General features: G+C 41.9%; 1 protein-coding gene across 3 annotated transcripts in view; it reads left to right on the top strand.

The window, feature by feature from the left end:
- The window catches only part of PCCB (propionyl CoA carboxylase, beta polypeptide), a 93,509-nt gene that overhangs the window by 50,816 nt on the left and 30,431 nt on the right, over positions 1-12,262 (top strand). For all 3 annotated transcript variants that reach the window (XM_011958171.1, XM_011958170.1, XM_011958169.1), the window contains 3 exons: positions 3,404-3,512; positions 7,980-8,100; positions 8,931-9,012. In XM_011958171.1, the coding sequence (XP_011813561.1) occupies positions 3,404-3,512; positions 7,980-8,100; positions 8,931-9,012 (312 nt within the window). The remainder of the gene's footprint in view (positions 1-3,403; positions 3,513-7,979; positions 8,101-8,930; positions 9,013-12,262) is intronic.

Genomic DNA, 12,262 nt, shown 5'->3' with positions numbered 1-12,262 from the left:
TTTGGGGAACTTTTCAGTCATTATTACTTCCTATATTCTGTTCTTTTTTCTCTTTCTGCTCCTTCTGGCATTCTCATTATGTATATGTTACATTGGGACAACAGGTGTGCACCACTATGCCTAGCTTTCTCTGTGTAGTTTTTTTTTTTTTTTTTTGGCATTCATCTTGCTTGATGGTCTCTGAGCTTCTTGGATCTGTTGTTTGGTGTCTGACCGTTTGGGGAACTTTTCAGTCATTATTACTTCCTATATTCTGTTCTTTTTTCTCTTTCTGCTCCTTCTGGCATTCTCATTATGTATATGTTACATTGTTTGTAAGTTGTCCCACAGTTTTTAGATACTCCAGTTTTTTTTAATCTAATTTTTTTCTTTGCTTTTTAATTTGGGTGGTTTCTCTTGAGATATCCTCAAGCTCAGAGTTTCTTTCCTCAAGCAGGCCCAGTCTGCCAAAAAAACATATCAGATGCATTCTGTATTTCTGTTGCAGTGTTTCCAGTCCCTGGCATATTTTAGTTATTTTTTTAGAATTTCCATTTCTTACCTTACATTGCTCATCTGTTCTTGCTTGCTGTCTACTCTATCCATGAGAGCCCTTAGCATTTTGTTTATTTTTGTTTTTTGAGATGGAGTCTTGCTGTCTTGGCCAGGCTGGTGTTGAAGGCCTGGGCTCAAGTGATCCTCCCTCCTCAGCCTCCTGAGTACCTGAGACTACAGACACGTGCCATTATACCTGGCAGACATCTTAATTGTTTAAAATTTCTGGTCTGATAATTCCAACATTTCTGCTATGTCTGATTCCAGTTCTAATGCTTATTCTGTCTCTTCAAACTTTGTTTTTTGTCTTTTAGTATGTCTTATGACTTATTCCTGGTAGCTGGACATGATATACTAGGTAAAATGAACTATTGTAAATAAGCCCTTAGTAATGGTAAGGAGCTGGGGAAGAGGAAGTGTTCTGTAGTCTTATGAGTAGGTGTCAGTCTTTTAGTGAGCCTGTGCCTCTGAACTATGAATGTCATGTATCTCTCAGTCTCTTGCAGTTTTTTGGTGGGACAGGGTGGCTAGAGCGGGTTGGGGCTGGCCATTTCCCCTCTCCCACATGGAAGGCCAGAGCTGGCTTGAGTTTGGTATTTTTCTCCGGGTCAGCAGTTTCTGATAAAACTTCAGCAGGTTAGGCTCTGGTTATATAGTTTTGCCTGAGGGCAGACCCTGTTAAGAATTGTGCTCTGGTGCGTTTCAGAAGGGTCTCTTTTTTCCCCCTATGCATGTCAGAAGCTTAAGGGAGTTTTTTCTCTGATAATCACTGTGAGAACCTTGTTGAGTTCCTGGAGGTAAAACTCACAAAAGTGTGGGAGCCCCAATGACTGGCCGCCTCTGGAGTCTTTATCTCTCAGACTTGTCCATGCTGGGCCTCCAGCAATTTGTTAGTTGTAGTTCTGGATTTCATACATCAGCCCTGGCTCTGGGGGAGATTTGTGCTTGTGGGTTTCTGCCCTGCAAGGCTCAATTTTCTGCATTTGCCAGTCAGTCTCCAGTTTTGGAGTGCTTTGTTCTGTGACCTCACCTCTCTGATAGATCTGCTGGAGTGCAGTGGCCGGATCTCAGCTCACCGCAAGCTCCGCCTCCCGGGTTTACGCCATTCTCCTGCCTCAGGCTCCCCAGTAGCTGGGACTACAGGCGCCTGCCACGTCGCCCGGCTAATTTTTTGTATTTTTTAGTAGAGACGGGGTTTCACCGTGTTAGCCAGGATGGTCTCGATCTCCTGACCTCGTGATCCGCCCGTCTCGGCCTCCCAAAGTGCTGGGATTACAGGCTTGAGCCACCGCGCCCGGCCTAGCTGTTGGTTTTTACCCTGCAACTTGTTCAGCTTTTTATTTCTAAGGAGGGAGTATCAACTTTCAGCTTCTTATGTGCTAGACTGGAAACCTGAAATTCTGTGTTTCTAGTTTTTAAAAAAATTTTTTTTTAACAGTTTCAAATATGGCTGCTATAAACATTTGTTTAGAAGTCTGTGTGTGAAGTGGGGAAGACCTTTCTAGCTAGACCTTTCTGGCAAGATTTCAAACCAAGAAGCCATAAGATAAAAGACTGATATAATGCATATGATAGACTAAGGACTAATTTCCTTAGTATATAGAAAACCCAGTGATGTATTAGAAATGGGCAAAGAACACAAATAGTGAGTTCAGAGAGCACTGTAGTAATATTGATTGCAGAATTGCTTATTATACTAAAGTTTTGGAAACAACCTTCATGACCATCAGTTGGTGAAAAGTTAACTTATGATACAAATCCTACTATACTGATAAGGAATAGAATGATCTTCAAGCTAGAAAAACAAATTTGAGAACAGTGTGTATAGAACACTGTGTTGGGAAGAAAATGTTTGTATTAGAAAGTGTTTGTGTTAATGTTTGTGTTAGAAAATAAGGGGGCAAATATATATATATATATATATTAATGCTCATGGATTCATGGGTGTCTCTGTAGGGAGAGAGAAGAAACTGACAGGGGATGCCTTAGGGGAGGGGAATTGGAGGCCCACTGTATCTCCTATTCTTCTGTTTAAATTTTATGCAATATGCTTATATTATCTATATATTATAAACTAAAAATTAAAAGCCTATCACTCTGTCATAATACCGAACCATTGATTTGTTAGTTTTTTGTTTTTGTTTTTGAGAGGTTTTCACTCTGTCACCCAGGCTGGAGTGTAGTGGTGCAAGCAGTCATAGCTCGCTGCGACTCCAGTAATTCTTCCACTTCACCCTCCTGAGTAGCTGGGACTACAGGCACCTGCCACCAGGCCTACCTAATTGAAACGCATTTTTATGGAGATTGGGTCTGGCTATGTTGGCCAGGCTGGTCTTGAACTCCTGGCCTGAGGTGATCCTCCTGCCTTGGCTTCCCAAAGTGTTGGGATTACAGGTGTGAGCCACTGTGTCCCACTGATTTATCAGTATTTTTAAGTAGCTTCATTTAAAGTGACTGGTTGCATACAGTCTCCATATCTCAGTTTCCTCATATGTAAATGAGGGTGATCAAATAGTACTCAGGCTTTACACAGTTTTGTGAAGTGCTTAAAAAACTTCTTGGTGCCCAGCAAGCTCTGAGTAAGAGCCACCTGTTACTGTGTTCTACAGATGAATGACCTTGAAATGTTAGCCATACTACAAGTTAACTTGCTGAGGTAGAACCATGCAACAGAGATTTTTAAAAAATAGACATTGAGGCAGGGAAAACTTGGGTCTTCAGTTTGGATTTGTATCTTTAAGCTACATTCTATTCTCATTCGGCCACATCACTATCTTCTCTGCATTTGTCATCTTGGCTGAATCGACTCTAAGGCTGTGACCAGCTCTGGTGCTCTGAGGTTGACTGTTCTGGAAATCTTTTATTTCAGGACACCTCCTACCTGTTCATCACTGGCCCTGATGTTGTGAAGTCTGTCACCAATGAGGATGTTACCCAGGAGGAGCTTGGTGGTGCCAAGACCCACACCACCATGTCAGGTGAGAGGCCTTGAAGATGACCTTGTTGTTTTCAAACATTGAGAAGAGGGCATTGCCAAAGAGCCTGGTGGCAGTTTTTGAGAAATATTACTTAATTGGCAGACCTTATTTGGGAAGACTGTCATACAGTCTGTTGTACTACAATACAATACAGTGTATTGTTTACAGTCATAGTGATAAAGGTAGATTTAGTATAGAAAATTTATTAAATTAATAATGCCTGGTTATTCTTTAAAACAATTTAAAGCTCATTGCTGGAATGGTGATTTTAAGTAGGTATGATTTATATATGTACAGTTGAACCTTTGAAAAAAAATCTTATTGTGACATTTTTTATTCTAAGGTTAGTATATATCTTAGAGTACATAAGTGTTTTACAATCATTGGCCAGGTGCATGATGGTCCTGGACCAAGTGTTCACGAATTTGGTCATAGTTGTTCACTTCTTCTTTTTTGTTTTTTTTTTTGAGACAGGATCCAACTCTGTGGCCCAGGCTGGAGTACAGTGCACAATCTTAGCTCATTGCAGGCTCCGCCTCCCAGGCTCAAGTAATCCTCCCACCACAGACTCTTGGGTAGCTGGGACTACAGGCATGCACCACCACGCCCAGCAAATTTTTGTATTTTTTTTTTTTGTAGGGACGGGGTTTTACCATGTTACCAGGCTGGTGTCAAACTCTTGGCCTCAAGCAATCTGCCCGCCTTGGCTTCCCCAAGTGCTGGGATTACAGGCATGAGCCACCATACCTGGTGTTTTTGTTTTGTTTTGTTTTGTTTTGTTTTGTTTTGTCTTTGAGATAGGGTCTCACGCTATTGCCCAGGCTGGAGTGCAGAGGCACAATGATAGCTCACTGTAGCCTCAGTCTCCTGGGCTCAAGTGATTCTTCTGCCTCAGCCTCTGTAGTAGCTGGGACTACAGGTATGTGCCACCATGCCCAGGTAATTTTTATTTTTAATATTTTTTTGTAGAGGTGTGGTCTCACTGTGTTGCCCAGGTTGGTCTCGAACTCCTGGGCTCAAGCAATCCTCCCACCTCAGCCTCCCAAAGTGCTGGGATTACAGGCATGAGTCACCATGTCCTGCTAGTTGTTCACAACTTTAAGATTACATGCCAAGTTTAAAATGTATAAAGATTGTTCTGTGCCTCAGCATTGAAACAAAAAGTTCTTGTTTAAACAGAAAGGCATGGAATTGGGAGTAGGGCATGATTTTGATATTAGTGAAGACGTTGGAGTTAGCTGTTGGAGTAGTTATTGCAATTCCATGTTTTCTTGTAAAAGAAACCACTGAGCTGTGAATGGATTGCCTACCACACAGCAATGTAACTAAAGACAGGAGAAATTACTTCTTCAAGAGATTTTACAGTAGTAAGAGGCTAGCGTGCCTGATTTATGCACCTCATTATACTGTGGTTAAGGCATTGGGTCAGCATTTGTCAGCATTTCTTCCCAGTGTCCCTAAAGTAGAGATGGGTATTATCAGTGAAGTCTTAGATTAGATGAAATACAGTTTTAAAAAAGTCGGGGCTCTTGATTCCCCACCCACAAAAATTGTTTCCCCCCTTGTCAGGTTGGCATCGATCTTGACTCATTCCTTTCCCTTACCTATCAGCATCATTTAGCCCCATCTTTTAAGACATATCTAGAATCAGAACACTTCTCAGCATCAACTCCAGCATGGCCTGATGCCATGCTGTTGTCTCAGGGCTTTATTGGTAGCAGCCTGTTTTTCTTGCTGGGATATAATATAAAGCTGGGTCTTGATGGCGTCTTAGATTTGATGAAATATGCTGTTTATTTTTCCCCGTTTTAATAGCATTATATGTTTGTAGTAGAAAACTACACTAGATATTCTACACTAGTAGAATACCACTAGATACTCCATCATCCACAGATAATCACTAGTGATTTTTTGGTTATACCCTTGCAGTTTTTTCACGCAGATGAGTGTGAATACACATACACTTACTCAAACGTAGGTATGGGCATACTCTTATGTAACCTGAGTTTTTTTTTTTACTTGACAGCTTAAAGTAATGAATGTCTGCTATGACATTAAAGTTTCTTCTGTAGCACAATCTTAAGTGTGTTTTGTTTGTTTTTTGATTGTAGGGCAGTATGTGGTTTTCTTTCTGGGCCTGAGGCTCTTTCATGGGCTGTGTCTGATGCACTTGGCCCTGTATCCCCAGGGCAAGGCACAAAAAGATGCTCTATACATATATTTTTCTCTCTTTTTTCTCTTTTGGTAACAGCTTTATTGAGATGTAATTCATATACCATACATTTTAAACACCTATTTATAGTGTACAATTCAGCGGTTTTTAAATATATTCAGAGTTGCGTGATGATAACCACAATTTTAGGACATTGTCATCACCCAAGAAGAAACCCTGTGCCCATTAGCAGTCACTCTGCATTTCACCACAAATACTTCTGCTCTAGGCAATTACCAGGCTACTTTCTGTCTCTGTGGATTTTTTCATTCTGGACATTTCCTAGAAATGGAATCATATAATATGTGATCTTTTGTTACTGGCTGCTTTTACTTAGCATAATGTTAAAGGTTCATCCATATTGTATCATAAATCAGTACTTTATTCATTTTTATGGCCGAATAATATTCCAGTGTGTGGATATACCACATCTAGTTTATTCACTGACCAGTTAATAGACACTAAGTCATTTTCACTTTTTGGCTATCATAAATATGCCTCTATTAATATTTATATGCAAGTTTTTGGGTAGACATATGTTTTCATTTCTCTTTGATTTCTGAGTTAAATGATAACTCAATGTCTAACTTTTAAGGAACTGACAGACTCTCTTCCAAAGTGGCTGTACCCATTTATAAATATATCTTGAATGAAAGAATTCTGTCATGCTGAAAATGCTTTTTATTCAACAAATACTCATTTAGAATATGTGGAAAAAGACAAATAGCAAAGGAATTAAAATTTTTAAATAGAATAAATAATAAAAATGTAGAAAAAGAAGCAAAGAAAACAAATATTCATTGAGTACCTATGTGTGAAGCATTGTTTTAGGTGCTAGGAATACATCTGTGGACAGAACGAAAGACTCCTGCCCATATGGGGCTCATATTCTAGTAGAGGAGATAGACAATAAACATTATAAATAAGTACACTATGCGGTATGTTAGAAGGCAATACGTGCTATGGAAAAAGTATAACAGGGTAAAGGGGACTGGGATTGTTGTAGTTTCAAATAGTGTAGTAATGGCAGGCCTCACTGAGGGTAGGAGCTGAGCAGATTTTTTTTTGTTTGTTTGTTTTTGCTTTTGTGTGCGGTATTTATTTCAAATGTTTGTTAAAACAGCACTGTTATTTCTCAGGACGAGCAAAGATCACCCCCTGCAGAAGCTTGGGAACTATGTACAGAACTTTATAGAACAGAGGCCATACTTTAGCTTAAGCCTGTCTGCTGACCAGAGAATGGAATTCTGCGTGGACTCAAGGAACAAAAGGAAACTAGGCAGGGAGAGGGAAGAAAAGTGCCCATCTGAATCAAACTTCAGCTGCCATCAGGGCACATCTTGTGGTGGTCACAGATCGTAGGCTGTTTTTTGGAAGATTCGGGTTCAGCACAGGATTCCATTTGTCTACTTGGCTACACCCCTGGCTGAGGTGCCATGAGGTCAATGTCAATTGCATTGATATGTAAGTGGGGAGCATTGCAGACAGAGGGAGTAGCTTAGGCAAAGGCTCTCAGGTAGGAGAGTGACTGACCTGCTTAGTGAACAAGGAGGATCATTGGAGTAGAGACATGACACAATCTGACTTAAAAAGCTCTGTCTGGCAGCTTTGCGGACAAGAGTCTGTAGGGACAGTGGTGGAAAAAGGAGTCTGGTGGGATGAACCTGGGAGAGAATTCTTGGCTCCACTTTCTCCATCATGTCTATGGCCTTGTTTGGCTGCTCTATGATTTCAGAGTGCTTTTCAAGAATTATGGCTTGATTCCTCACTAGGAGCAGGTGGCTCCCCTCCTTTCCTTCCACTGTTATGCCAGGTGCATTATTCTTAATGGGGGCCAGGCCTGATCTTACCCTGTTGGAGCTGATATTCCAGGAGAGATAATCGGGCAGTAAACAGGGAAATAGGTGATGCAGGGAAAAGTACAGGAGGAGAACCTCCCCCATGGTATAAGGATGGATAGTGAAGGGTCTGGGAGTGGATATGGAGGTGACATTAGAGCAAGGACCTGAATAAAGAAAGGTGTGACCCTGTAGAGGTGTGGGTGCAGAACAGAGGGAACCCATGCTGCATGAGTTGAAGGATCACCCGGAAGGTATGTATTATGTGGCATTACATCCTCAGTGGAGAGTGCGGAGAACAGAGCTATCAGCACAATCTGTTACAGACATGCCCTAGAAGGGTGTAGTCAGGCATGAAGCAGCAGCTTTGGGCTGGCTGGTACCCTGACTCATCATATATGCTCCCTGTTCTTTTAGGTGTGGCGCACAGAGCTTTTGAAAATGATGTTGATGCCTTGTGTAATCTCCGAGATTTCTTCAACTACCTGCCCCTGAGCAATCAGGACTCAGCTCCTGTCCGTGAGTGCCATGATCCCAGGTGGGTTGTAGGCCAGTGTTCCTTCTCTCATTTTGCAGTGTAGCTTGCCTTTCTCTGCCCTGACAGGACCTTCAGGGTCTGCCCTGTTGGGCAGGTTGCAGCAGAGTGTGGTGGAGTGGCTCCCAGGTGTGGGGATGATGTCGTGTTTGGCTATAGAAGCAAAGAAAGATGATTTTATTTACCTTTTTCCTCTGATGTTTATCTTGGGGGTGAAGAGTGGCCCAAAACATTTTTAAAGAAAAATTTTTTGATTTCTAAGAAGCTCTTAAGTTAGCTAGAATTGGAGATTGAGTTTTTTTTGGTCTGGCCTAGTCCCCATGAAGAGGTCTCTCATTTCCTTTCCTTCCCCTCACCCACAAAAGGAAGAGCCATGATTCTTCCTATGGTGACTATACCTGCCTTTTTTCTTCCTAAAGTGACTGATTCCTGGGCTCTACTTAGTTGTCCTTTTGAAATAAATAAATGTAAAATGATGCAAACAGCATGCCCTTTAGGAGACATGTTTATGCATACTGCTTGTAGCCAGAGGCTGGGACAGTCCTGGAGAAGGGTGTGTTGCTGGCCATCTGGTGAAGACCTTTCCTCTTGCTGTTGGAGTCTATACACATATATGTGTATACACACGTATATATGTATGTGTGTATATACACGTGTGTGTGTGTATATGCACGTATATGTGTATGTGTGTATATACAGGTGTGTGTGTGTATATATATATACACACACACACATATCTATATATATATGTATGGCAAGTTTCCCACTCCCTTCCCACAAAAGGTAACTGGCTCTTCCTATGTTGACTATACCTGCCTTTTTTCTGCCTAAAGTGACCGTCTGGTTCCTGAGCTCGACACAATTGTCCCTTTGGAATCAACCAAAGCCTACAACATGGTGGACATCATACACTCTGTAAGTGCCACATCTGCTTGTCTTGCCTGTCCTAGTCAGCCACTTTCATGGGTATTGTGCTTCGGCCTAGTGAGGAAGCACCGAACCACTTGGCCTTCATGTCAGACAACACAGATCGGGAATGGGGTGGGCACAGGACCAGTGGCCACTGAGTAGTGTGTTCTGGAAAGACCTAGTGGCTATAGATACCCTAGTGGCACATATGGACTTCAGGGCTGGAGATAGGAGTAGTAAGGGCCAGCAGAACTCAGGAGTCTTTAGAAGGCCCTCTGAGGAGCATAAATTAGGGGCCATGTCCACAGAGTCTAGAGTGAGGCCAGAGTGATCACTGTTAAGTATCTTTGGGGCCCTCTGCTCAAAGGGGGTTTTGTTTTTGTAGAGAAGAGAGTACACAGGGCATCCTAGAAGGCTGGAGTGTGTGCGTGGAGGTCTGTGGGAGACAGGAGCAATTTGTACCTTTTTTTGGTACAGCGATTCCTGGGTCATTAAGTAAAGGGGACAGTGTTGGGCAAACTGAGGGCATCTGTAGATAGCCATTGCCTTCCTTATGGCTACACTGTGCTCTCAGTAGTCCTTGCATAACAACATGATGGCTCTCTGGTGACTCTAGAAATCAGATTCTCCCTCTTCCCTAGGGTTTGCTTTTTTCTGTTATTGTTTTTGTCTTTTTTATTCTTGTAGGCTCTTCCTGCACCAAGGATTAGCCTGAGGTGTAACCTTAAGGTCTTCCTTAGGTCTTTTCTGAGCCTTTGCAGGGGCATTTGCAATCATTCTAATTTTCCCTGTATATGCAGTTGTTTTTGAGTGTCCTAGTTGTTAATGTCTGGCTCCCAAAAGTAGAAAAAGAGAAAAAAAATGAAGATGGTAAAAAGGTGTCAGCCCTTTAAATTCCTTGGAAGTCACTTCAGCTCAAAGCAGGAGAGCCTCTCGCAACAATGTGGGGAATTGTGGCAACAGTGACCACCCATCTCTTTGCACCTCTATGATCAGAAGCAGCAGTCAGCAAGCACAGATTCTCAATATTTGGAGGACAGGATGCTTTTATGCCCACCCCGGCTCCTGCAAGCTGTGTGCAAACTGCTCCAGGAACACTTGCAGAACTATCTGTCATGGAGCTGGGGTGGGGGATGGGTAGCTGCTACTGTGCTAAGAACTGAAATTAACTCCAATTTTCAGTCCAGTCCTTCCCCTGGAAGTTGCAATCCTTCAACAGATGCCAGAGTCGAAATAGTTCCATCAGACAGATTCTGCCAGGCAATTGTTGCCTAGGTGGGGAGACAAATTCCTGATGCTTCCTACTCTGCCATCTTCTAACTTTTTCTTAAGGTATATATGATAGCTCTTGATTCTCATTATAAAGTTTTATATCCTGCTACCTATTACATACTCTTGTTTGTAATTTTTTTCTGTCATTAGGGTTTTTAAAATGTGGTTGTATACTGTCTACATATAAATAAGAGTTCTGCCGGGTGCAGGGGCTCATGCCTGTAATCCCAGTGCTTTGGGAGGCCAAGGCAGGAGGATCCTTTCATGCCAGAAGATCAGAACCAGTCTGGGCAACATAATGAGTCACCATCTCTACAAAAAGTAAAAAAATTTGCTGGGTGAGGTGGCTGTTGCCTTTAGTCCCGTTTACTTGGGAGGCTGAGATGGGAGGATTGCTTGAGCCCAGGTGTTTGAGGCTGTTCTGGGTTATGATCATGCCACCGCACTCCATCCTGGGTGATGGAACAACACTCTATCTCCAAAAATAAGTAAATAAATAAAGTTTTATCTTTCCAGTTATTTTACATGTCATTTCTTTCCTTGTTTTGCATTGGCTACAACTTCCTATATGTCAAATGTAATGGGGAATCATAGTTGTAATTCTGGGCATCTTTGTATTATTTCTAAGTTTAGCAAGACTGCTGTCAGTGTTTCCTGATTTGTATCTTTTTTCATGTTGAAGCTACTACTGATTTCTGTTTTAAATATTTTTGTTGTTTATTTTCTCCTTAAAGTTCTGAATGAGTGTTGAATATTGTTGAATGCACTTTCAGTGTTTTTGGAGATGATCATGTGATTTTCTTCCTTAGATCTATTTATAAATCTATCCTAGTAGATTTCCTAATACTAAACTATTCCTTCATTCCTGAAGTTGTATATTCTGTTTGCTAATGTTTTGAGTTTTTGCATTAATGTTACGTGATACTAGTGCATATTTTTTTGGTATTTTAAAATCAAGTTTTGGTATCGATGTTTTATTTACTTTACTTATTTATTAAAAAAAAATTTTTTTTTGAGACAGAGTTTTGCTCTTGTCACCCAAGCTGGAATGCAGTGGCGCAATCTTGACTCACTGCAACCCCCGTCTACTGGGTTCAACAGATTCTCATGCGTCAGCCTCCCAAGTAGCTGGGATTACAGGCGAGCACTACCATATCCGGCTAATTTTTGTACTTTTAGTAGAGACAGGGATTCACCACATTGGCCAGGCTGCTCTTGAACTCCTGACCTCAGGTGATCCACCTGCCTTGGCCCCACAAAGTGCTGGGATTACAGGTGTGAGCCACCATGCCTGACCTGTATTTATTTGCTTTATGTATTAGTGTTCTAGGGCTGCCGTAAGAAAATACCATAAACTGCATAGCTTAAATAACAGAAACTTATTTTCTGTCAGTTCTGGAGGCTAGCAGTCCAAGATCATGGTGTTGGCAGGGTTGGCTTCATTCTGAGGTCTCTGTCTCCTTGGCTTCTGGACTACCCTCTTGCTGTGTCCTCACAAAGTCTTTGCTCTCTGTGCATGCAGAAAGAGAGAGATCTCTGGTGTCTCTTCCTCTTTTTTTTTTTTTTTTTTCCTCAGAGACAGGGTCTTGCTTTGTTACCCAGGCTGGAGTGCAACGGTGTGACCTTGACTCACTGCAGCCTTGACCTCTGGTGCTCAAGTGATCCTCCCACCTCAGCCTCCTTAGTAGTTGGGACTATAGCTGTGTGCCACCACATCTGGCTAATTTTTAAATTTTTTGTAGAGATGGCATCTTACTATGTTGCCCAGGCTGGCTTTTCCATTCATTCATTCATTTCTTTATTTATTTTGAGGCAGAGTCTCGCTCTGTCGCCCAGGCTGGAGTGCAGTGGTGTGATCTCAACTGCAAACTCCACCTCCTGGGTACACGCAATTGTTCCGCCTCAGCCTCCTGAGTAGCTTGGACTACAGGCACCCACCACCACACCTGGCTAATTTTTTGTATTTTTAGTAGAGACGGAGTTT

This window comes from Colobus angolensis, unplaced genomic scaffold, assembly GCF_000951035.1.
Source record: "Colobus angolensis palliatus isolate OR3802 unplaced genomic scaffold, Cang.pa_1.0 Scaffold46, whole genome shotgun sequence".
Taxonomy (NCBI): Eukaryota; Metazoa; Chordata; class Mammalia; order Primates; family Cercopithecidae; genus Colobus; species Colobus angolensis.
The sequence above is the reverse complement of the archived record's forward strand: the minus strand, read 5'-3'. Positions and strand labels throughout refer to the sequence as shown.